We start from the raw sequence: 27,023 nt of genomic DNA on the forward strand, positions 1-27,023 counted from the left end.
GATATTAGTATCACTACTCCAGCTCTTTTTTGGTTACTATTTAATGGAATATCTTTTTCCAACATTTCACTTTTAACCTGGTTGTATCCTTACATCTGAGATGAGTCTCTTGTAGACAACATATAGATAGCTCATATTATTTAATATCCATTCCATCAGTATATGTCTTCTGATTGGGGAGTTCAAGTTATTAACATTCAATGTTATTACTATAAAGGCATTATTTTCTTCATCCATTCTGTCCTTCACCTTTCTGTTGTCATTTCATTCTATTGCCTGTGTTCTTATCCTTTATTTCACCCTTTCTACACTCTTCTCCAAATCTCTTGCCCTTGATTTTTCAGCACCCCCTTTTGTATCTCTTGTAATTTGGTCTTTTGCTAACATATTCTATCAGTTTTGCTTGTTTGTGAAGATTTTGAACTCAACCCCATTTTTGAAGGACTTGTTTTGCTGGATACAGAATTCTTGGCTGGAAGTTTTTCCCTTTCAGTACCTTAAATACATCATACCACTTTCTTCTTGCCCTCATGGTTTCTGATGAGAGGTAGGCACTTAATTTTATCACGTTTCCCTTGTATGTGCTTTGCTTTTCTCTTGTTGCTTTCAGAATCCTCTTTTTATCTCTGGTATTTATCATTCTGAATAGTAGGTGTCTCAGGTTAGGGCTATTCAGTTTGTTTGGGTGTGTTGTCCTTTTTGGATATTGATATTTATGTCTTTTATAAGGTTGCAAAATTTTCAGTCATTATATTCTCAAATATTCTTTCTGTTCCTTTTCCATTCTCTTCTTCTGCAACACCAATGATGCCTGTGTTTGTGTGTTTCACATTGTAATTCAATTCCTTGAGATCATTTCATTTTTTCCATTCTCTTCTTTTTCTCTTCTCCTGTCTTTTCCAAGTCAGATATTCTGTCTTTGAAATCACTAATTCTTCTTTGAGCAATTCAAATCTGCTCTTGAGTGCCTCTAATGTTTTTTTAAACTTTTTAAAAACAAATCAATTTTATTGATACTATTAATAAAGCATGCAATTTATCCAAATTGTACAATCAATAGTATTTCATATAATCACATAGTTGTGCATTCATCACCTCGATCATTGTTAAAGCATTTTCATTATTTCAATAACAATAATAAACAAAACCCAGACAAACAAGAAAGTTCCTCACCGTTCAATCTCTGTTTTCCCTGCTGCACATAGCTGCTATTTCTGGCTAATCTTGCACAATTATTTATTTATTAGGCAGTTTTACTGAGATATAGTCACATACCACATGATCTAGTCAAAGTATATAATCAATGGCTTTTTTTAAAAAAGCTGTTAAAAAGTCCTTTATTGAAAAATTGTAAAATAAACAGAAAAATAGATTGAAAGCAATTACAAATTTTAAGAGAGTGCAAGGCCAGGTTAGATTTAACATATTCAATGATAAAAAATAGATAGCATAATAGCAACATTTATAAATGTAAATAGTAATTCAAATATAACAGAAATCAATTATAACATAATTCTAATTTATATATTACAGCTCTATTAGACATAATAATCTCTAAGAATGAAATAAATTATTGGTTTAGTTATTTAATTTCCATTTAGGTGATAATCCTTTCTAGATAATCAAATTCCTATTTGGGAATTCTTCACATCTTATTGGAGTGAATTACAGCAGATAACAATATACTAACTCAAAATTTTATGAGGCAGAAAAACTAAAAAATCTTATTCAACAGTAGTCATGCTAAATCATTATTGATGCAGATAGGTTATTTTAACTAAAGAGTATGAATAAGAAAGGGTTAAGGAAAAATGAAGTATCCAAAAGTATACCTCTCCAGCCCTCCTCAATTAAAAGCAAGTATTTATTTTATATGAAAAAAATTACAGAATACTGATCACAGGAACAATTTGCCAGTTGCACTGGGTAACTATTGTTCATATACTGTAAGGTTATTTTTCATTTATCTGGTCTACTTCAGTTCTTTTTTGATTACTATTTGCATGGAATACCTTTCTCCAGTCTTTCACTTTTAACCTGGCTGTGTCATTATTTCTGAGATGGTCTCTTGTAGACAATATATAGATGGCTCATACTTTTTCTATCCCTTTTATCAGTCTATGTCTTTTGATTAGGGAGTTCAATCCATTAACATTCAGTGTTATTACTGTAAAGGCATTACTTACTTCATCCATTTTGTCCTTCAGCTCTTTGTTGTCATGCCAGTCTACTATTTGTCTTCTTATCCTTTAGTTTACCCTTCCTAATAATCTTCATTTCTAAACTGTTCTCCAAGTCTCTTGCCCTTGTTTTTTTCTTCCAGTCTGCAGCACTCCCTCTAGTGTCTCTTGTAATTCTGGTATTTTGATAACATATTCTATCAGTTTTTGTCAGTGAAGGCTTTGAACTCATTGTCATTTTTGAAGGACATCTTTGCCAGATACAGAATTCTTGGCTGGCAGTTTTTCTCTTTCAATACCTTAAATATATCATACCACTTTCTTCTTGCTCCCATGGTTTCTGATGAGAGGTAGGCACTTAATCTTATTGAGTTCCCCTTGTATGAAATGCTTTGCTTGTCACTTGCTGCTTTCAGAATCTTCTCTTTATCTCTGATATTTATCATTCTGAATAGTAGGTGTCTCTGGGTAGGTGTATTCACATTTATCCTGTTTGGGGTGTGTTGTCCTTTTTGGATATTGATATTTATATCCTTCATAAGGGTTGGGAAGTTTTCAGTCATTATTTCCTCATTCTTTCTGCTCTTTTTCCATTCTCTTCTCCTTCTGGGACACCAGTAATGCAAATGTTTGTGTGTTTTGCATTGTCCTTCAATTCCCTGAGACTCTGTTCCATTTTTTCCCATTCTCTTCTCTTCTTGTACTCCTGTCTTTTCCAGTTCAGATGTTTTGTCTTTGAAATCACTAATTTTGTCTTCAAGTAATTCAAACCTACTCTTATGTGCCTCTAATGCATTTTTAATCTCACCCATCTTGTCTTTCATTCCCATAAGGTCTGTTACTTTTCTTTGTAGGTTTTCATACTGTTCTTCATCCTCTCTCAGTGTCTTTTTTTTTTTTTTTAAGATATATTTATTTCTCTCCCCTTCCCCCCCACCCCTTGTCTGCTGTCTGTGTCAACTCATTATGTGTTCTTCTGTGCTGCTTGCACCCTCAGTGGCACCAGGAAACTGTGTCTCTTTTTTGTTACATCATCTTACTGCATCAGCTCTCATGTGTGCAGTGTCACTCCTGGGTGGGCTGCACTTTTTTCACGTGGGGCGGCTTTCCTTGCAGGCTTTCCTTGTGTGTGGCATGGCATTCCTTGCATGCAGCAGCTCTGTGCATGTGTCAGCTCACACATGGGTCAGGAGGGCCTGGGGATTGAACCATGGACCCTCCCATATGGTAGGTGGATGCTCTATCAGTTGAGCCACGTCCGCTTCCCTCTCAGTGTCTTCTTAATATCCTTTATCTGTTTCATCATATTTTCTTTTACCTCCTTATATTGATTTAGGAGACTTGTGTGATTATCAAATTGATTAGTTGTCTTAAGTCCCGTATGTCTTCAAGATATTTGGTTTGTTCCTTTGGCCATGTCTTCCTGTTTCTCAGTATGGCTTGTAATTTTTTGCTGATGTCTTGGCATCTGAATATGTTGGTGAATTTATTCTGATGGCCAATTTCTCACTCTTTCCAATTGTTTTTTTTCCCTCAGCTGTTCATTGATATTTGGTTAAACTTATTCTGAGCCTTTAAAATTCCCCAGCATAAGATATCAAAATCAGTTCAGGGCCTCACTAATGGGGTACAGATTTTCTCCCAGGAAGTAAGGTACAGAGAGAACCGAAAGCAGTTTTATCCATGCAATTTCCAGACGGCCAATATAGGGTGCTGATAGTGCACCTTTCCATGGAGGTGTTTCAATTTCTGCTTTCCTGTATCCTGTGTTTTGGTCTGGCCAGAGCTGAGACTCAAAGCAGACTCTGCTGGCTGAATTCACTGAAGAAAAGTTACTTCCCAACATCTTCTTCCTTTTCCCTTGTAACAGCTGACAGGGAGGAAGATGTCTGTTTGCCTCTTAGTCAGCTGCAGTGAGCCAGGGGTTTTACTCCAGCTTAATATCTTGGGTGTTGGGGAGGGGAGCCCTTCCTGGTGCCATGGGAATTTGGTAACTCACATTTCTTGCTTTGGGTTTTTTGTCTCTCTGTTCCTTACCCTCCTGGGAGTTGTATAGCATTGTACTGGTCTGCTGACCCCCAAGGCAGGTCCCATGGATAGCTTTTGGCTCTTTCTCTGTTGTTTTTGTGAGAGAGTTGGGCCCTGCCTGTCTACTCTGACACCATCTTCCCACAATTCCCTAAACATGTTTTTAAAGAGATACCTACAATTCCACCATCCCAGACATTTCCAAAAAGGTTGTACTCATGCTATCTCATGAGAGAAATCAACATTTAGTTGCCCCCTGTTGTTTTCATTCAGTAATAGAAGGATTCCTGAGTTTGGTTTCTCATTCTGATCCATGTCAACAAGTGTAAATGGAAACTGGATAGAACTTAACTACTTCACAAATTAGTTTTCAAAATTATATTTGTGAGAAGTACAATCACTCAGCATCAATGCACAGAATTTGACCTGATCATGGTTTTAACCTGAAACACCAAAAAAGCTCTTCATGTTGAAGATGAAACTAATTTTATTATATTTTGAGTATTTTTATGATATACAACAGATTGGGAAAAATTGCTGTAAATTCTTTAGATATTATTTTTCTGTCTAATAATTAATCAGGATTAATGTATTTAATAACTATCAGATGAAATCTGGAAGAACTGAAAGTATATAATTTACTGACAGAGTAATAGTAAATATTAATGATTGCCTTGGAGTAGGAAAATGACTAATTTACTTTTCTAGTATATTTCTTGAAATAGTCTCATTCACTTAGAGTAAATATGTATAATTCTGTAAAAATTAATTACAAATTATATTATCACCAGACATTTGATCCAGTAACCCAATATGTTTCCCAAATTAGTTTCCTGTTTTTTTATTTCACAATTTTTATAGGCAATCTTAATGTATAGAAGAGAAAAAAAAAGACCCGCTCTCTGATATTTTCTACTTTGAGGTAATCTAAATGAAAGAAAGAAAGATTTAAGCTATAAAATTCTGAATAGACAATGGAGAAATAGTAACTCTTACATATTGCTGGTGGGAAGGAAAGATAATACAATTCCTATGGGGCAATTTGGCAGCATCTGTCAAATTATACATCCCTTACTCTTTGACACCAGAATCTTATGATTGGAATTTCCCAATTAGATATACTGAGACATATAAATATGACATTTCTGTTTGTAATTATAGCATCTGATTTTATAAACTATGATATCCCTCCCAATAATAGAATACTCTGAAACTATAAAAAATAAGGGAACTTTTATGTATTGTTATTGAAAGATATACAGGATACTACTGTTAATTGAAAAAGCAACATTAAGAACATTATACAAGAAATTGGGAATGGGATATGTATATTTGGATTTGCTTATATTTGCATAAAGAACCACTGGAAAAATATATAGTAAGTTCATAAAAGGGATTACTTTTGGAGTTTGGGGTGAGGAAATTGGGTGGTCAGAGACTAACATTGGAGCAAAGACTTCTCAATGCAAATCTTTTTACATTTTCTGGATTTGGGGACCATGTGAATGTATTTCCTATTTGAAAAAATAAGGGTTTTTCTCTGATTTATAAAATGCCAATTGCATAAATGCATGAGTATCTACCCACTATGGCATAGGAACTGTCACTGCAGAAGGATGTCTTTGGCAGAGAAGTAGTCTGAACAGAATATGGGGATGCATCAAGGATCAGAGATCCTAAGAAGTGATCAAATAACAAATATTGAGCCCTAAAGCACTGACTTTTCACCACTCATTCATATAAATTTCTGTCTAAGAAATAGCACTTTATTAGATATCTTCAATTCTCCTATAAACTTTTGCTACTGGGTCATTTTCAATGCAAAAAAAAAAAAACCCCACTAAATATCACATGACATTAGAGTACTGCAAACAAGTAAAGAATTTCAAAACCACATGAAAGGTGGGCTCTAGTGTGTCAGTTGGGTCTCTATTGTATCAGCCAGTAAGTAGAGCCAATTTGAATCAATACCTCTGCAAAAGTATAAACAACTCAATATTCTGGGCTCTTCAAGCAGCTTTTACATAGGTGGAACTACAGATATGGACTCCTAACATTCTGAGAATCTACCTTGCTTCCTCCCTCCCTCTTTCCTCTCTCTTTCCTTTCTCTTTCTACCCCTCCCTTCTTTCTTTCTCAAATATCTCATTTATGAAATGTCTTCCGTATGGTTTGCTGAATTGCATGGTGTTTAAGGGATAGATTCCAAGGATGGATCCCTATCGCCCAACTCTGCCTTCTTTCCTCCATTTTCTATACTTGCTCCTTATTTTCCCTCCAATATTTCAGAAATGTATGATATCTACAGAGGATATCTGTGCCATAAAGGGCATATACACATTACAGTGTTTAAAAAAAAATGGAACACTGAGATATTTCTTATCTTTTTCCCCACCTTTCTTTGTGCCTCTGACAATGGCTTTTCTGTTCATTTTCAAAGAATTATTCCTTGAAATTTATAACATAGATGTAGGAAAATTATTCTATTTTTGGTTATGACCATGTGATTTAATTTCTCTATCCAAAGAAATATAAAATGTAGTGATTTCAGATCTAATAGCTTCAGGTATGTAAAGTTTTTTTTTTTAATCTTTAAGGTCTTTATAGTAGTATGAGATGTGCTAAAAATTAAACTGAAAAGGTCTTCTTCACCTTCTTTTCCTTGTCATTTTTCTTCTTTTTTTTCCTGAAATATGAATGGCTGTCTGAAGATCTGACCTCCTGGTTTAGAACTGCTCTTTTTTTTTTTAAGTTAAAAAAAAATTATTTTCCCCTCCCCTTCTCCCGCCCCTTCTCCCGACCTCCCCCTCCCTGCTGTTTTTGCTGTCTGTGTCCATTCGCTGTGTGATCTTCTGTATCTATTTCTTTTTTTTGTCTTCTCTTCTAGTTTTTTTTCTTCTCTAGGATTCACTGGGATTTGATCCTGGGGACCTGTGATGTGGAGAGAGGTTCCCTGTCACCTGCGTCACCTCAGTTCCTGGTCCCTGCTGCGCTTCACCTTCACTCTCCCCTTTGTCTCTCTTTTGTTGCATCATCATCTTGCTGCGTGACTCACTTGCGCAGGCACTTGGCTTGCCACATGGGCGGTGACCCGCCGTGCAGGCACGCTTTCTCTTTTTCTTTTTTACCAGGAGGCCCCAGGGATTGAACTCAGGTCCTCCCATATGGTAGGTGGAAAGTTCTATCACTTAAGTGACATCTGCTTCCCCAGAGCTGCTCTTAATTACCCCTAAGGGTATGGCAAAGAGTTAAAAACATTCAATTTTCATCAGAAAATGCATGATTTGTCCAACTATGTTTCAAGGGTACCAGATGATGGGACGTTCCATGAGGTCAAATTTCTGATGTTCATTAACATAAACGGGGGAGACTAAGAGAGGAAAATGGGCCTTGGTTGTCCTGTTAATGGTTTCTAGTTCATGTCAGTGGTCACCTCAGGGATAGGTCTTCTCTGATCATTATGCCCTTGTACATTTTTTCATACAGCGATAATGACTTGCAAGATCAAGTGATTTATTCAAGAACAGTGGCAAGCCATTGATTAAAAAGAAACACTTTGATTTCTTGAGATTATGCCCATTTGGTTTTTGGAGTTAGGGACGTGAGCCGTCTACAAATATCAAAGGTTATGCAGCTTTGTCCATATTTTTGAAGTTCAGGTCTTTAGCTTTGACAAAAGGTGGATGAGAGGGGCAGGGGCGAAAGGCAGAGGCAGAGCAGGCAGCTGGAGATGCCAGAAGGGTCAGCAAACATTTTCTGTAAAGGGCCAGATAGCATATGATTTAGGCTTTGTAGGCCATGCATGCCAAAGCAGCCATAGACAAAATGTAAGCAGTGAGTATGGCCATGTTCCATTAAAACTTCATTTGCAAAAGTAGGTGGTGGGCCAGATTTGCTGACCTTGGGTCAGAGAATCAGACAGGAGAAAGCAGTGTTGAGCATTCAGTGTTTACAATCAGAGAATATTACAAATAGAGAATATTACTCCTGAATTTACTTCCCCTCCTTTAAGGTGACCCAGTAGTTGGTCATTCCATAAAACTTTGAAAACATTATTGTGAAGCTAAACATTTCTGTAAAACAGAAAGTGGGAAACAGTTCAACAAATCATCTAATTCTAAATGTGTGTTCAGGGAAGCAGACAGGGCTCAACTGATAGAGCATCTGCCTACCATATGGAGGGTCCAGGGTTCGATACCCAGGGCCTCCTGACCTGTGTGATGAGCTGGCCCACGTGCAGTGCTGCCGCGAGCCACCCCACATGAAAAAAGCGCAGCCCACCCAGGAGTGGCGCCACATCCACGGAGAGCTGATGCAGCGAGATGACGCAACAAAAAAGAGACGCAGTTTCCCAGTGCCACCTGACAATGAATGTGGATGCAGAAGAACACACAGTGAATGGATACAGAGACCGGACAATGGGGGGGTGGGGGAGAGAAAGAAATAAAAATAAAATCTTAAAAAAAAAAAGTGTGTTCATAAGATTGCAAAACACGGTACTCAGACAAGTCATACAGGTCGGAAAACCTTCTTGGGAGAACGCGTTATTTGCATTGTAAGATAGTTCCATTTAAAATGTGGTTGGTAGTTTTGCCAAATGAAATTTCTTTTTTTTAGGATGCTGCAATGTAAATTTTGTTGCTGTTATTAGGAGGGTTTATTTTTAGATCTGTCTTCATATGTCATAGTTTAATAAATTTTCTGTAGCAATCCTCCCCACCATACCAATCTTGTGTTACTATAATGTAGTGACCAGATTACGGCTAAACCACAAAGTTTTACCAAGCAACCAACAAACCCAAGATACGTCATGTAATAAAAATAACTTCAGAGAGATTGTCTGGAAAAGTTCATCAAACCAACTTTGACTCCTGCAAGATTTACTGTTTCGAGTCAGCACTTCTTAATCTGTATTTCATGTTGCTATGTTTTAATGGTTTAAAATAGCTAATCATTTATTTTAACAGTAATGGAAAATACTGAAACCATTTTACTTCTATATCACTTGAGATTCATTTCATTTTAGCTGGATATATATATATTACTTCGGGAGGGGAGGCCATAGTTTTTCTGTTTTTAAAGAAAATAGGTATAGGTCTTTCAAAATATAGTTTGTGTGTGTTCTGTAGTCTCCATCTAACACTTGAGTATAAAACTCACCTGACACTCAAGCCAGGCTAATTTGATGGAATGTATGTTTTTATCTTCAAATAGAGGGTAAGTAACTCGAAGGCATGGCACGACTAGATTTTTTTGTGTTTTCTATAGATGCTTAGTAAATATGTGTGCTGACAGGAATTATCCATTATGAAAACAGATAGATTTGCTTGAGAGGCAAAAAAAAATTATAATGCATAAAATTCATATGTAGAACACACAGGTCTTTTAGAATTAGAATTCTGTCTAGAAAACTCTGCCTAGCTTCTGATATTATACCAAGACCTGGTGTAGTTCTCCAAAATTACTGACTGAAATATAAAAGGACCATGATCAAGAAGAATTATATTAAAATATATATTTAGTAATATGTATATATTGATATATCTGTATTATTAAAATATTAATATAATACATATATAGGGATTTTATATATAAAATTCTTAACATACATATGCAACAGAAAGGCATATATATGCATACAAAGAGACATGTATGAGGATGTCCATAGAAACACTATCACGACAGCTCAAAACTAAAGACTTTTAAATGTCCACCTACAGTATAATGGATAAATCAATTGTGGCATATTCACACAGTGAAATACTATACACTAATGAGAATGAATGAGCTCTAACTAAACACAGTAATATGGATGACTCTCAGAAAAACAATGTTGAGCCAAAGAAGTGAGAGCTGAAAGATTGATTCCATTAATATAAAAATAAAAAAATAGGCAAATGAATTCATGTTGTTAGAAGCCAGGATAGTAGTTAACCTTGGTAGAGACTTGGGGACTTCTGAGATGCTGGTTCTTTTCCTGGTTACACAGATGCGTTGTTCATGAAAATTCACAGCGTGGGCACTTGGCATGTACGTTTTTCTGTATTTATATTATACTTCAATTGAAAGTTAAAAAATTTAAAAATATTAATATTATGGCTCTTAAATGATGTACTACAACCCTAGTTGTCATCGGTTTAGCTGCCATAAGCAAATAAAACTTACGGTAACAAGGGAAATATGCATAGAAACACCATATTTATCATTTTAAAAGAAACTTTGGGGTCTTCTAGATATTTTCATTTTATGAAACTAATCCTCAGTCTCCTTTCAAGCTGGTAGTTCAAAGCAGTCAGTTTTATTGTGCAGACATTCTACAGAATTGCTTGATCTGATGGAAAACTCATGTGGAATGGTAGGCATACAGGTTTATTCAATGCGTGGCAGAGAGAAGTGTGTCCATTCCCTTTCATAGTTAACAGGCAATGATTTTGGACATTTTGAACATACTCAATATTGTTTGCTTTTTAAATTAGGAACAAATAGTATAGTTCTTTATTCAAATAGTTTTAAATTTAACAGAACCATTTCATTTACATGTAAATATACTTTACATATAATTTTTTAAAACCCCAAAGATTTCTAGCATGTTTTTAATGATTAGTCTAGATAAATCCTCTTTTGAGTCCCTTTTAATGTCTGTGCAGTTGGCAAATCCCTAGGGAAGGAGGTTAGAAATGTAACATTTAGTTTTATCAATAAAGCCTTGATGTTTTCTGCCCCAACTGAAACTAGGGACAAGCCATAGATTTTCATTTTTATGTATCATGTCCATAGACAAATTGCCTAGCATCTCGAATGATAACTCTATGAGACATCAGCTTGGCACAAAGTGTTCCTCTGAGCAGATGTGTGTGTCTAGGCAATCAGTCCAGCAAATAACTCAACCTTTCTTCTCATTAAAAAAAAAAAAAATTTTCTGGCTCCCCTTTTGTCAGTTGACCTGAACAACATAACAAGGAGTATAAAATACAAAAATCCTGTTTACCAGGTGTTCCAAGGCACACATAACATAAATGTTATTCTGGAAAGCAACTTCTGCTTCATATACATGTTCCCTTATAATGTGTTCCCTTATAATGTGTGTCTTAAATAAAGAAATATAGCAGCCATTGAATTTAATGAGAGAACAACTTTTTCTCTCAAAAGGGAGTGATTTTCAATTTTGAACATGGTCTTTGAAAATATTTTATATTTTGGTGTTGAGGATGCCATTTTAACTATTACAAAGCTTGTTTTATGAGGTGTATGAAAGAAAAGCAGCGTGGCGTCTCAGCTAACAGCCTGGCCTCTGGAATCACATTGGATCCAAATACCGGCTCTGTCACTTGCTGGTTGTGTGACCTTGAGGAAATATTTTAATGCTCTGTGCCTCAGTTTCTTCATTTTTAGAATCCAGGAAACAGAAGCACATCAGAGGTTTGTTGGGAGGATTAAATGAGCTAATCTGGCACAGAGTAAACATGAATTAACATATTTTAAGATTGTGTATTTTTCCTTCATTGATTTAGGAAATGCTTCTCCAAGAGTTGCCAGCATGTTCTTGTTAAAATGTAAATCAGATCATGTTACTCAAATGATCATAACCTTTCCAAAGCTTCCTATTCACTCAGAGGAAAAGCCAAAGGCTTTATAAAGGCGTAGCGGTAGGCTGATACGTTTTCCTGATTTATCCAGAACAGTCCTGGCTTATGCCTTTTACTCTCAAAAGTGTCCTGGTTTGGACAATAAGTTGTGAAGTCACCTGACATTAGGCCTGCTATAATCTGCCTCTCTCCAGTTCCTGTCCTGGCTTCATATCTCTGTGAGCTCATCTGTTAACTACTCTCACCTTTCCATTCCAACCACCATGGCCTTTCCTTGCAATTACTCTCTCCAGACACATTCCTGCCTCAGGGCCTTTGTACAACTGTTTTCTCTGGCTGACATGTTCTTACTTTACATATCAGCATGGTTTGCTCCTTCATCTCCTTTAAGTTTCTACTCAATTGCCACCTTGTATTGAGCCTTTCTTCACCATCCACTCTAAAATTATATCCTCTCCCCTTTTTCCTAGTCAGTCTGCTTCCTCATTTTACTATTCTTCTTAGCACTTCTCATATACTATATATTTACCTATTTATCTTGCTTATTGTCTTGCTTTTCTACCAGAATGTAAGCTTCATGAGGGAAATAATGTTTGTCTGTTTTGTTCACTGCTATTTTGCCAATGTCTGGTATAGCAGGAGCACAATAAATATTTATTGAATGAATAATTAAAGAGGATCTAGAAAGAGAATAAAGACCAGATATAACTGAGGAGCCAAATGGCCAATCTGTTGCCATCTCCACTGCTTTCTAGTATAAATTTTGATTGAAAATAATGAGTTCCATTTTTAGAACAAATGTTATGGGAAGCATAAATTGACTAGCTTCCATTATAAGCACTAGTCTCCAAGTAAATTATTTTAAAAGTTATGATGGCAGGGAAGCGGACTTGGCCCAACGGATAGGGCATCCGCCTACCACATTGGAGGTCCGCGGTTTGTGGAGCTGGCCCATGCGCAGCGCTGATGCACACAAGGAGTGCCTGGCACGCAGGGGTGTGGGAGCCCCACATGCAAGGAGTGCGCCCCGTAAGGAGAGCTGCCCAGCGTGAAAGAAAGTGCAGCCTGCCCAGGAATGGCGCTGCACACACGGAGAGCTGACACAACAAGATGACACAACAAAAAGAAACACAGATTCCCGGTGCCGCTAATAAAGATAGAAGTGATCACAGAGGACGTACATCAAAGGGCCACAGAGAACAGACAACTGGAGGAGGGGGAAGGAGAGAGAAATAAATAAAAAATAAAAGTTATGACGGCAAACAATGCCAATGAGATGCTTAAATTCTAAGAAGTGACCTCAATTTGCACACCCAAAAATTTAACGAAATATTTCTTAGCACACATTTGAATTTTGGTTCCTGAATTGAGAACCTTCCAGATTTAAATAAACACTGTAGAACACATAGTTCTACATAATTTTTGATGTTCAAATTAAAAACTAAGGCTCCCAAAAATTAATATTGAGTGATATTTACATTTGGTGCTATTATTGAATTTTATTCCAACTCTTTATAACTTAAGAAAGTTTCTCCAACAAAAATTAGACTCATATAAAAATAAAATGATAGTTATAGAAAGCTATTATTCTAACTCCAAAGAGAATGTGGTAGATTCAGAAGGCAGTTGCAGAGTTTCTGGCCGTATGTCAGGTTTATGTTGACAGAATTACTTAGGGCATTCTTATTTAACCACTCTAGTCTTAGAATCAACTTCAGACATAGTGAACTTGATTCCCCACCCCTTTCCTATACTTTTTATAATAACTGTCCAAACACCGTACAATAATAAAGAAATAATCCTCACACCCCAGCAATTCATAAGACCATGATACTATAGAGGTATTTCAGAATAAAGTAGCCCAAGTATCTGCTTTTATTGACCAGGTTGCTGGAATCAGGGCAAAATTTATATCCCCTCACCCCAAAATGTGTAATTATAAAAATTCTTTTTACAAAACTAAAATTTTTATGCATCCTTATTTTATGATAAATGTAAAATACGTCAACCTCTTCTGTGAGATGTACTGTTTGATGGAGGAATATCATCAGTTGTCAAGCTATTTACACCTCAACACCCTTCTAATAAGAACAAAACTGAAACTATGTCTCTGTCCTCAGGCATGGGAACAATCTTGCAGTTCTGGATGGTTTCCAATCCCCATCACTGAAATGGGAATAACTCAGTTGTGAGCCAAATGCTGAGGGTTAGCAGAGTAACCTCAGATGAGAATAATGACTTCACATGGCCATGAGAGAAAGGAACGAGGTTCCCAGACACAGGAAACAAGAAGTCAGAAGGGGAGGTAGAGCTGGAGAGGGTTTTGAAGTCTTTCCAGACAGAAACTTCCTTATAACAAAGAGCAAATTGGGTAATAAATTTATCACGCTGTCTTTTTATATGTACGTATATTTTTAAGTCAGCTTGTTAACATAATGGATTTTTGCAACGTGCATTTGTCTTAGCAAGGCTGGAAAATCAACCTATTTCCAATTCTCTAAAGAGCAAATGAAATCTTCCCAGATATCCATGTTCATTTTGATATCCCAAATCACTTTGTGGCTTAATATTTCAAAGTAACAATTAAGCTATGCTCAGAGAATGTATATTACACAGGAATCTTGGAATGAGAACCATTAGTTGGTTATCTGTACCAGGGAGAGAGGGAATTAGTTAAACCACACAATGTGTGCACTGTAGGAAAACTACTCTCGATCTCTAAAGGTAGAGGGAAAGGGGAAAAGGATCCCATTGTTAGGTACTGATTTGCTTTGTGTAACTTTCTCTCAGATTTATGGACCCTGAGACATTCCTATTTCATAGGAAAAAAGCAGCTATTCAAGAAATCCAATAAGCACGACTGCCTTTAGAGCCAATGCTAAAGATCTCGAGGTACATGAAAAACATTTGTTACATAGGCAACTACAGTACATTTTCTTATTTTATTCATTTATCGACTATTTTGGTAGCTGGGTACAGTGCTGCATGCAGGCCATTCAGTGATAAATGAGAATGGTGGCAGCCTGCCTCAAGGAACTTGCAGTCTAAGGGGGCAGACAGGCAAATAAATTGGCCAATACAAAAGAGAGTGTATTAGATGCCAGTGCCCGGTTAAGGAGAGGGTGTTGTGGGAGTACAAAGGAGAGGCACTAACCCAGTCTGAGTCATGGATACCTGCCAGACAAGGCGATATTAATTTAAGCTGAGATCTGGAGAACAAAGGGAAACAAGCCAGAGGGGAGGTGAGGGAAATAATATTCCAGGTAGAAGGATCATCTTGACATTCTTGGGGAACTACAGATGGGTGAGGTTAGCTAGAATAGATGGAGGTAGAGGAAAAGCGTGGAGAGAAATCACCTGAGGAGGCAGGGTCAGATGGAAAATAATTAGCTGGGATGGACTGCACCAACAAGAGCCTGAGATTTTGGTCAAGGGACACAGTCTCTCTCTTAAAAGTCAGGGAATATAAGTTCTAGACTTAATTTTATGACTTTAACAATATTACTGGGGTAAATGAGAAAGATCTGTCTTTATTTGCTTGATGATGCAGTAAAAGGGAAACAATGCCCTCATTACATGTGGAATCTGATGGGTAATTTGATTAATTTGGAGAATAGAGTGTGCAGTCCACAGAAAATAATGTCTTGTGCTTTGCGTGTAAATGATGCATTTCTCTGATGAATTATCATCATTGTTATTATTTTAATTTGAAGGTCTCAGAGAAATCTGATTAGGAGAAAAGTTAATTTTAACTGTAAAGGTCCTAAACAAATCAAATCATATCAATAAGTATTTATTGAACACTTACTATGTCTGAGGAATCTGATCTATAATTAAAAGGTGGCAATTTATTTTTGACACAGAAATTGCCGGGGTTATTTGATGTGCCAAGAAATAACATTTGTATGGCTACCCAAACAAGATACATTTCAGTTGCACAAGATGTCGAAGGCTTTGTGAGAATTTGGTCATAACCGTCTCTATGTGAATGTCTCTGGTTTCCACATTGCTCAGATCCTCTGCCAAAGCAACATATTGAGAGTCTTGACTTTGCACTGCAAAATATCCAGAATAATTTCATACAGAAATTGTATTTATTTGTTTATTTTTCATTGTTGTCCTCAACAAGAGGGGGTTGCTTAGACTGGACAGAATTTGCCATCAACAATCAGTGTTACTGGATTCAATCACTGACTATTTAACTTGTTCTCACAGGTCCATTTTGCCCCACATGCTAAATGGAGCCATTATTCACCTACAAGTATATCCATGACACCACTGGTCTTAGCTTGCCGCTGTACATGTCAGAGACTTCTAGGCCAGGTTATCTGGATTCAACTTCTTGCGTCTTCCTATGGCTATCTGAACCCATTTTCTCATACATATATTTCCCCGGATTGCTGTTTCTGCTTAAGTGGCTAAGGTACAGTGGTTAATGGGCTTATCTGTGTACACATAAGGGTGAGCTATTATCCAGAAACCACATGGCACCAAGCCTTGGCCCAGTCACAATCATTGTTTTTAGGGTTTCCACTCTATTTAAAGTTATAATCCATCTCCCTATAGACAACACTCCATGTCATAAATAAAATATCATTAAAAAATAAACATATTAAATACTATACTTCCAATCTACATTATCATTAGTAATTGGGATTTTTGTTGCTGTTCCAAAACACAGAAAAAATATTTCCATTATTTAATTGTTTTAATGACTATAAATATTATATATGCAAATATACATATTAATTTACTTGGCTATATTTTTGTATTTCTTGAAGATTCATGATACCAGATAATATCATTTTTTGACAAAGAGAATCCATCATCACTTTAGGTCATGAGCTTGGGTATTTGAAAGAGTCTGCTAGCTCCTTTCCCTTCCTCCCTTCTATTTTTTGGTCAGCTCTTTCTTGTGTTTGGTGACTGTTAAGGATTGAATTGTGTTTCCGCAAAAGACATGACATGTTCAAGTTCTAAATCCTGGTCCAGTGAAAATGAACTCATTTGTAATGGGATCTTTGAAGATATTATTAATTAGGATGAAGTCAAACTGGATTAGTGTGGACCCTAATCCAATATGATAACGGGACTGGTTTTCCTCATAAAGGAGGGGAGGAGGGGAGATGGTGCAGAAACACACACGGACGGCCGTGCGACAGAGGCAAGATCAGTTTACACCACGGATTGCTGCCACTAACAGAACCTTACAGACTTCAGAGAAAGCATGGCCCTGCTGACACCTTAAATTTGGACTTCTGGCCTCCAGAACTGTGAGACAATGAATTCCTGCTCTTTAAGTCAATTAGTCTGTGGTACTTTGTTACAGAAACCTGGTAAACCAAGACAGTAACACTACCTGTTTTTTGAACAATTAAAGCTAGGCAGGGCTTCATTTGGGGAGCTTTTCTTCAATGTCACTATTTGCAAGGCCCTTCTATGATTTGAAAACCAAGAACGGCAACCGGCATTACTTTGAATCCTTCCATTCCTTCTGCTTTACATTTTATTGTTTCAGACAGTCTGATTTTCTTTTATCACCAGGTGTGTGTGTGTGTATGTGTGTGACTGTAGGCAAGAATGAGAGGTGTTTCTCTCTACTTTTTAATTTATTTCTTCTCTGTGTAACATAGAGAACTCCATACCTAACTCGTTTCTCAATTTAGAATGTGTACATGCTTCTGCAGCTGCAATTTAGCGGCTACATCCAACCTCTCCAAGGATGTTAAGGCAAAGAACGTTATTTAGGGGTAGTGATGGCATTCTCACCCTAGCTGAGGATGCATGTTGGGAGCTGCCAAGAAGCAGGTAAAGTGTGGCTAGAGTTTAAAGGGCCATGACTGCTAATTATGGGGGGCAGAGAGTGTAATTGTGAGGTCCTGCATGGTTTTGAGCAAGGAACAACACTAGAGAAATAGAAGCACAGGATAGGCTGGAGGGACAAACCCCAGATGTATGGAGACCACTTAAAAGCTTTTGGAAATTCAGGTGTAGGGTGACACTCCCTTCCCTGTCCACAGAACTTCTAGCTCCATCCAGCATCAGAGGCTGCACAGGATAATGATGGATTAGAAAGAGCCCCGCTATCTGATACTTGCAGCCTTGCTTTTCAGCTGTATTTTACATCACATTGATCTATGAAACAGTCTCAGAACAATCTCTTTCAAAGTGAGGAGGGAATAAAATGTGAATAGAAAGAACGTTTTATCATGCCCTCTCCTTTTTCTGGTAACATTATTGCAGTCTAAGCAGCAATGCTGGCTTGCCTGAAGACACAATCTTCACACTGCTCACTTCCACTTAACACTGGCTCTGATATGACTGCAATGTTCTCTGTCTGGAGACACCTTAGAATTCAGTATCAAATCAACTGACATATTGCTAAACACAGTAACATGTGTGATTTCAAAACTCATCTTTCTTTGAAGAGCACAGCAGATACTTTGAACCATAGGCTAGCCTAATTTTTCTGTTAGTGGGGGAGATAAAGGCTTGTGAATCCCTTTAATGGAATATTCTCCACATCTACACGTTATTTTTGTAAGTACATAAACATAATGGTAAAGTGAGATGAAGGATTTGACAGCTGCCACCATGCCTTGCATGTCAGTGGTGGTGAGCTTGACATGGTTAGAGGAATTCGTAGGTCAGCTATGTGCGAAACTCCAAAGCAACAGAATCTTACTGTAGGGGTATTCTGTGGAAAAGGAAGAATGGGGCTCAGAAACCACACTGCCTAGAAGGATTTCTCTTGACTATGCTGGGCAGAAGTCGTAGAATCAGCAACATGGAGCAGAGGATTTAGAGAAAAGGAAGTAGGCATCACCCCTAAGTATTGTGAGGCTTTTTTAGCTCACTCCCATGCTATTCTCTTTTCCTTTGGATGAATACTGAAATAACTAAAGAGAATTTACTTTTAACCCAAAAGATTTACTTTCTAAAATTATTGTTGACTACATGATTGAGGACATGGATTTTAGAAAAACATGAATTACACAAATGTACTCCTGTGATCACAAACTGTCCATACTATTTAGAATTACATTAAAGTATACAAAGTATTGGATTCCTGAGAGGGAAGATCCATATGGTCAAATAAGGATGTGTTAATTTTTATCCATTGCTACATCAATATAAAATAGATTCCCATTTGGAGATTCACCAAATTTGGGGATGTTCCAGATGATCTGACTTAAAACGCTGCTATGGAATAGAAATGAAATTTAGTCTGGTGACCAGCTGGTAGTACCACAAAGATACAAATGAGTCTCCTTCCCAGCAGTTGCAGATATGATGTACCAAGGAGGTACTTTACACTGGGTCAAATCTATGTAGCATGCTTCAGAATGAATTACAGCAGGGAGCTGTTAATTCAGAGATGATTAATTGTTCTTCCAAGCCATGATGGGTTGGTTAGCTAGGGCACAAGTATGAATCATCATATAGATGTTTAATCTTCACACTGTTGAATAAAAATAATGCCAACAAATTCAAATCTTCCATTAAAGAAAGACACCATGAGAAAGTCAGGGTTCAAAACACATAACATTGCATAAGGAGCAAATTAAGATGTTGTAAAAGAAAAAATGTTAAGTTTTCTCTGGAGCATATGCTAAACATTTTATGAAAAAATATGGAATGCTTCATGAATTTGCTTGTCATCCTTGCATAGGGGACATGCTAATCTTCTCTGTATTGCTCCAGTTTTAGTACATGTGCTGTCAGAGTGAGCACAAAACATTTTTAATTAATTATACTTTTTCAATTTTGCATCATAATTTTGTTCTAAAATCCCATTTTAGGTTCAAACAGAGAATACATATTTACGCTATTCTGCGGAAAGAGATAATTTGTACTATTTTCTTGATTATGATTCATCTAATTTCCCTAATTTTGCAAACAGCATTTTGTGTGCAATTTTGAAAGGTTTTTATTTGTAGTGTTCAAAATATTAATCATTGTTTTCATCTTTATTGTTAGACCCATTGATTTTTTTTCTGGTAGGCTAGTGTAATTTTGCCATACTTTAGGTGTCTCTATTGGAAACTGAGAGACTACTGTTCTACTTCAAATATATTTTGTCTCCAACAGGCAAAACTTGCCATTTAAATAATATTTCAGAATATTACTGCTCAGAATAGTTTTGCTTCCATGGATAATACAGAGAAGTTTTGCTTCCATGGATAATACAGAGAAGAAAAAAAAAAAAGACTGAGGATGACAACCTATTAGAAGTAACTTCCCTGGGTTTAGATCAAAGACTTTCCAGAAAATCTGGCATATATCATGCAATTTCATTTGAGTTTTAGCTCACTTGAATTCTCACAGCAATTTCGCCCTCACAACCATTAAACCAAATATGGACTATCAGATTCCCTTTAGCTCCAGTTTGATGTATTACTATATTGTTCCTAGATTAGGGTGACCACAGTAAAGTTTGGTTAATTATCTTCCTCTCTCACTGTAAGTTCCCTGAGGCACTTATTTATCTTTGAATATTTATTCAAAGACAGGCACAAAGAAGGCACACAGAAGGCACTCAATAAATGTAAACTGAAGAAATGATGAAGACAACAGTAGACTGATGCATATTTTAAACAGTTCTAGTAATACTGCCTAAGGAGGCATCTTATCACATGTACCCCATTATCTCTAAGTTACCCAGATAACAGAGAAAAACCAAGATGCCCTTTGACTTCAGTCATTGATGCAGACAGTCAAAATACAATAGCTACTTTCTACTTTAAGCTGTGCTGTGGCTATCTGGCTTCTGAACAGCATCACATTAAAAAGGTAACTGAAACTGAAGATATGTTTACTTGATATACTTTTCATACTCAGTAGCTCTCACCCTGGAAATGGGAAATTTTTTAATAATCCAATGATCTTCCCAAGACTGCCCACCTACCAGCAAACTCTAGGCTGGTTGTGAGAATCCAATTCATGTAAAAGCATGATTTCAAAGAGCTATTCTTGAAATCCTATTTTGGTAAGAATTATTTAAAAACAGGTATAATATTTAACAAATAAAAATTTAAAATGCCACTGTTAAGACAGCAGAAGATAGCTATCAATAAAAACAGTGCTGTGTATTCCAAAGGTCGGAAAGGTCTGCAGTGACTCTCTTAACAGTATCAGAGCATATGTTTAAACCTGCAAATACGTTTGTAGTTATTTCCTACCTTAAACACATTGATAGGGAGATCAATGACCACGTAGATTAGGTCTCCAAGGGCAAGGCTGGCTATCAGCGCGTTGGGGCCATTCCTCATACACTTGTTCTGGTAAATGATCCTTAGCAGAGTCGCATTCCCCACCATTCCCACGATGAAAATAGTACAAGATATCACAGTGTTAATGTATTTGAAAGCGGCAGTAATTTTCGTCTGCTGTGGACAATAGTTGTGCATTGAGCCATTGCTGGGGAGGGCCAAATTAGTGGGTCGATGGGTGGTAACCAGGTAGCTGAGCTCTGTTCCCCGAGAAGTGGTGAAATCATCCACTCCATCACTTAGATTAGTGTTGTATCTTTCAGGATTATCACTGATGACACAGCCAACCATCAGGAGCCAAAAGGATACCCTGAGGCAAAAGGTTTCCATCTCCAGGCACATTTGAGGAAGTGTCTCTTATGGTTTGCTCCTAGCACTTCCACTTTTTTTTTTAACACCTGGAAAAAGCAAGAGGAAAAGAATTTTGGTTACAAAACTCACCGGCCAATAAGATGTAGAGTCAATGAATATTTACTGCTTCAATTAAAAAGCAGGATATATTTGGTAAGCTATATCTATGTCAGGTTATGCCCTGGCAGAACTAAACCAGAAAAAGACCAAAGGTCTGTTAGGGCAAATTCTCTCTAACTCCCCTCCCCATCTCTTTCTTTCTCTCCCTCCTTCTCTCTGCCTCTCTCTCTCTTTCAGTATCTCTATCTCCATCTCTCCATCTCTATCTCATCTCTTTCACAATCTTATCAATATCTAGATCATTATATGGATGAGAATGTCAGTTTTTCCTTCAAGTATTAGGTGAAAATTTATTTGTTTTTTCCCCCACTATACTTAGGTTGATAAGAACCTGAGTTAATAAAACCCTTCAAAAGATGAGATAAAAATTTTTATTTATTAATGGAGGAGAAACGGCATTATATGTTGAGTAAAAGTAACATAGTATTAAACCATAAAATATACTTACCAAATTCCACAATTAATAAATAGAATATCCCACAATGTGTGCTGTTTTATACATAGTAAATAATGAATACAGGACTAAATACAGTACAGGTAGCCATCTAAAGTGATGCAAAACGTTAATTTAAAATTGGAACTATGGTCAACACCTTCAATACCTTTAATAACTTTGTTTCAACTAAGATGATATAATTGATAGAGAAAATATTTAAAATTATTTTACTGAAACCTCGAGGATTTATGTGTGTGAAATCTACAGCTTCCTATAGGAATTGTTTGCTTTCCTGTTCCTCAGAAATCATCATCACTATGTTTGTTGGTGAGTAAAACTTGGAGCCCTCCCAAAGAGCCCTCCCGGAACGCTTGGGGCGCTAGGGGTTTGGAGAACCGATCAGAAGCCTCAGCCTCTGCAGGCGGGATTCGGATTCTTCAGCAAAAGGGAGACTAGCGGCTCTTCCTGGGCCTCCCTCAGGCATGCAAGAACTTTGTGGAACATCAGCCCCTGACATTGTCCCTTGCTGCATAGCCTACCAGTGAAGCTGGCTCTGCAGCTCCTTCCTCACTCACTTGCTTCTCCTCCACACCCGCCCCGGGTATGCCAAGGGTAGCCAAGAGCACTGGATGTGCGGGACTGACCTGTACTGGAAAACTCCAAGTGCAGCTAGTTTTGGAACCCAACCGTTGGAGTTCGGGGCGTTTTGTTCTGTGCTCTCCTTCAAAGGGCACTTGTTGCCTTTCACATGCAGTAAACAAGGGCTGTTTTTAGATAAACAGCCTGTTTGTACCATCCTAATGCTGCTCCCCTGAGAGAGTTGGGGGCAGAAAGCAGCAAACTGGGATGAAAGGCATATTAAAGCTATTTGGCTTTTCAAGGTATATTTGTCTTCATGCTATCTTTCAAACATCCTAAGTAACTACATGTATTATGTGCCAGTCCCTGTACTGAGCACTTTATATGCATTTACTATCTAATCCATACAATGACCCTGGGCAGTAGATACACAGTTCCATTATGAAGAGAGGAAAAGAGACTCAGAAAGTGAAGTAGCTTGTCAAAGTCACAGGTGGTGACAGGCAATGATGTGATCCTAAGACTCTAAGCCAGGTCAGCCCCACCATAGAGCTTAACTTCTTAACCATTACATCATTCTGCCTCTTATTCTTATGCCTCATTAGCATCCAGAATGTTTTAGAGAAGTCACCAGTGTTTAGGTGAAGCAGTGAACTCAGGATGGTGGATAGCCATTTTTCAAAAGACCGTTTACTTGTTTCTTTAGTCACTTGCAGAGAGCAAGTGCCCTCCTTCCCAAGAAGTCTAGGTTTCTGCCTTATTTAAAGAAAAGACATCGGAGAAATGAGGGAGGTTAGTGGTAACAGAGTAACTACTGGTGAATCCAAATTGCTCCCTATTCCTGTATTTTGTATATTTCATTTTCTGTGGTTTTGTATGAATCTGTAATGAAGACCATAACCTCATTGATACAATGGTGTGTTTTTGTGTGTATGATGTGTACATCCAGGTTATAATTTATTTACTTTAAAAAAAATTTATGTCTTTTTTTTTTGAGCCTATGCAAGGCTGGTATTACCCATTTTATGACTTTTGAAAGTTACCTTGGGGAATCAAAATAACTCATGTTTAGTCAATATTTGGATAAATAAGGGTTAAATAAGTTGTATAGAAGGTATAAGACAAATGTGAGGTGCAAGCACCCTACACTTTTGCTTTCTCCAGAGTTTTGTTCAAGAAACCAGAAATAATACTAGCCTATGACATATATAATAATATATTATATAGGTATCTGTTATCTGACTTGACCTTTATAGCTCTACATAGGAAGGCATGATATCCCCATTTTACTTGTGAGGAGACTGGGTCTTAAGAAGTTAAGTGAGTCGGTCCAGGTTTCATAGCCAAGAGGTGGCAGGATGGTTACAATGTCTCACTTAACGCTTTATAGAATTTGATTCAGTCTGATTAAATGATAATCAACTGCTCAATACTAGGGGCATACCATGTACTTACTTATCAGTTTGTCTACATTTATTATAGGCAGTCTGCAGTTTTACCCTGCTTCTTATAATCTGGAGCATCAGACTGAATATTGATAGACCTATGAAATGCCACCATTTCCATTCCAAAGTGGAGAACAAAGCATATTGGTGATCCTCCTCTTCATATCATAGATATGGGAGAAAATAAAAACCTCACTATCTTGTGCCACTTAATCACTAAAGCCTCCCAGTTGCCCAATCAGAATGGAAAGTTCAATAACAGTTTTCTTAAAAAAAAGAGAGAAAGGGCTTTTTCCAGAATTGAAACGGCTCTTCACCCACTGGAGTCCACTAAAAGGATATTTCGTTAATTGACCTGGCTAGCATGGGTATTATACCGAGTGTCAGAGGTGCCACCAGTGCTCTGAGCATTAGCTTGCTAGTTTGCTTGGTTCACTGATTATGGCAGGAAATAGGAAGTCCAAGGCTGTGGGTTCTTATCCTGGTGTGAACCAGCTACCAATAAAACCACCTCCTTGCTCCTCTAACAATGACACCACGACAGAAATTCTTTCTGAGGACAACTCTGTCAGTTCTCTACACACAGTAAGCTGCAGAGCTAAGGGATACCCTGCAAAGACATGTGGCTACCATACTATTATTGGGTGAAAAATACAAAACAAAACAAAATAAAACAAAACCCTTTCAAATGCATATTCCACCGGGTTGGATCTGTAGTTCATTTCCACAGATCTGGGTCAAGATGTGCTTTGCATCATGTCATAATTGTCACGATCAGTCATCTCTAGTGAAGCATTTAAGGTTCAGAACCTGAAGCACATGGGTCTGTAGATTCGACACTCTCCATATTTAGGATCTAAGAGCTTGCTGGACCCCAAAAGCTATTAAGAAAGAGGACTGAATCCTTATGCTTATACTTTAACTACTTAATATTTCAAACTCTCAGGAACAAAGTTCACCAGTAATTAGTAATTTGGAAATTCCAACTTTACAAAAATGGCGTGCGTTTGGAACAGGTAATTTACATGAAATTATTGCCAAGGCATTTCTCAATTAGCTAACACTTAAAACAGAAGGAGTGCGAGGTGGAAAAACCCCACAAACAACTACCAGAGGAGAAAAAGACAAACGTGGGGGCTTTTCAAAAAAATTTTTACAGGTTTTCTGTGGGTTTTGCTCTTTTGGGTAAAATATTAGTTCTTACTGAGGACGCCTGGCTTTCACATGCCCATCTCACCCTCCTCCCCGCCCCCAAACTCCGTTAGGGGAAGAGCCTAGGGATGGTGCAAACAGAGCCTGATTATCTAGAAACAGCCCTTGTTTTCTGCATGTGAAAGGCAACAAGTGCCCTTTAAAGGAGAGCACAGAACAAAACGCCCCGAACTCCACCGGTTGGGTTCCAAAACTAGCTCACTTCGGGTTTTCCAATGCAGATCAGCCCCTCACACCCAGTGCCCTTGGCTACCCTAGGCACACGCGGGGCGGGTGTGGAGGAGAAGCAAGTGAGTGAGGAAGGAGCTGCGGAGCCAGCTTCACTGGTAGGCTCTGGAGCGAGGGACAACGTCGAGGTGATGTTCCACGAAGTTCTCGCACGCCTGGGGAAAGGGGGAGGCCCGGGAGGAGCTGCTGGTCTCGCTTCTGCTAAAGAATCCGAATTCCTCCTGGGGAACCTGAGACGCTCCAGATCAGTTCTCCAAACCCCCAAGGTCTCCGAAGCGCACCCCTCCCCGGGAGGGCGCTCGCCGCACCACGCACCTCGGGGCAGATGGTGCCATCCTCGGCCGTAGTGATTGGCCCCAGCTGCGGGGTCGCTGGGCAAGAACGCTCGGGTGTCGGTGCTCTCACCCTAGTCGGGGAGCCCCGCGGGCGGCTCCCCGCCCCACCCCCCTCCCCCACCTCACCCCACCCCACCCCACCCCTTAAGGAAAGAGTTTCACCGACCTTAGAGCTCGCCGGGCGCAGCGCCTGGGCGAGAAAAAGCCGAAGTCGGCTCAAGTGGGTGGTGTGGTGGGTGGCGGGTGTCCCGGGTGCACCACGTCCTCCGAAAGGCTTCTCTTGCGGAGCCTCCAGCCTCTCCACCTCCTCTCCACAATCTCCAGACCGAAGGGATGACTGTGAACGCGCGCGCGCGCGCACGAGGGCTCCCAAGAAAAAGAAAACTCCAAAGGAACTCGCCTCCTTTCTGTCCTCCCCTTCTTCCCCCAGAGCTCCCGGACCTTCTCCTCCACCGCGGGACAGCTACAGTGTCCTAGCCTTCCAGCAGTCTCAGGAGACTGTCTCTGTAAAGCGTAAAACTGCTGTCCCCTCCCACCCAGGCCCTGAAGGGCCGGAGTCTTTTTAACTGTTTCCTTCCTGAAATGAAGGGGAGTGGGCGGATAGAGGAACGGGGATGGTTTAGCAATCAAGGCTCAGAAGTCAGAATGGCAGTGCAGAGAAAACCCATCCCCTTTGGCAGAAAAGCGCAGACAGATTCGAACAGTGGAGGAGCAACTGGAGACAGAGGCACATTCCAGGGTGGTTTCTCCTCTGTGTCCCCCGCTCCCCTTGCCCGGCATTTGTGCTCCCTCTTAGCTTGTAGAAAGTTAGAGGGCCAAAGTGGCAGGCAGCTTACTGGATCCGGTACTTTTTGCTTCTATCGTGTCCCTCAAAACCAGCACCCAAAGGCTACATACAGGACAAAAACTAGCCCAGCAGAGTCTGTGGAAGGTTCCGGTGTGTGGCTCGGTGAAAACGACTCAAGAAAGAAAAGCAATGAGGTTGCAGCCCCTGCAGAAAGAGGGTCATGTTTATCATGACCATGACTTTACCTATATTGGGGGATGAAGGACAAAGTACATTGCCTGTGCTACATGAGAAAAAACTGGGGCCTTCTCCAAGGAAAACTTTGCCTTGGTGTCCTTAAGTGCATTACTGGTGTCAGGCACATTGGGGAAATATAAGTTTAGAGCTCTGGTCACATTACATCACAGACAGTTCTGGTTATCGACTGCTGTTAAACAAATCACCCTAAACCATAGTGCCTTAAA

General features: G+C 38.6%; 1 protein-coding gene and 1 non-coding gene across 2 annotated transcripts in view; both read right to left on the reverse strand.

Moving 5' to 3' along the window:
* EDNRA (endothelin receptor type A) overlaps positions 1–26,293 on the reverse strand; it is a 75,710-nt gene extending 49,417 nt beyond the window's left edge. Inside the window, exons 1-2 of the mRNA XM_004472739.4 lie at positions 25,939–26,293; positions 20,977–21,464 (exon numbers count right to left, since the gene is read on the reverse strand). Coding sequence (XP_004472796.1) covers positions 20,977–21,408 — 432 coding nt within the window. The 5' untranslated portion in view covers positions 21,409–21,464; positions 25,939–26,293. The remainder of the gene's footprint in view (positions 1–20,976; positions 21,465–25,938) is intronic.
* LOC111758971 (U6 spliceosomal RNA) lies at positions 19,422–19,528 on the reverse strand. The gene has a single exon (XR_002793082.1). It is a non-coding gene; the product is annotated as a U6 spliceosomal RNA (small nuclear RNA).
* Positions 26,294–27,023: the final 730 nt, after the last annotated feature.

This window comes from Dasypus novemcinctus, chromosome 1 (genome assembly GCF_030445035.2).
Source record: "Dasypus novemcinctus isolate mDasNov1 chromosome 1, mDasNov1.1.hap2, whole genome shotgun sequence".
Classification (NCBI taxonomy): domain Eukaryota; kingdom Metazoa; phylum Chordata; class Mammalia; order Cingulata; family Dasypodidae; genus Dasypus; species Dasypus novemcinctus.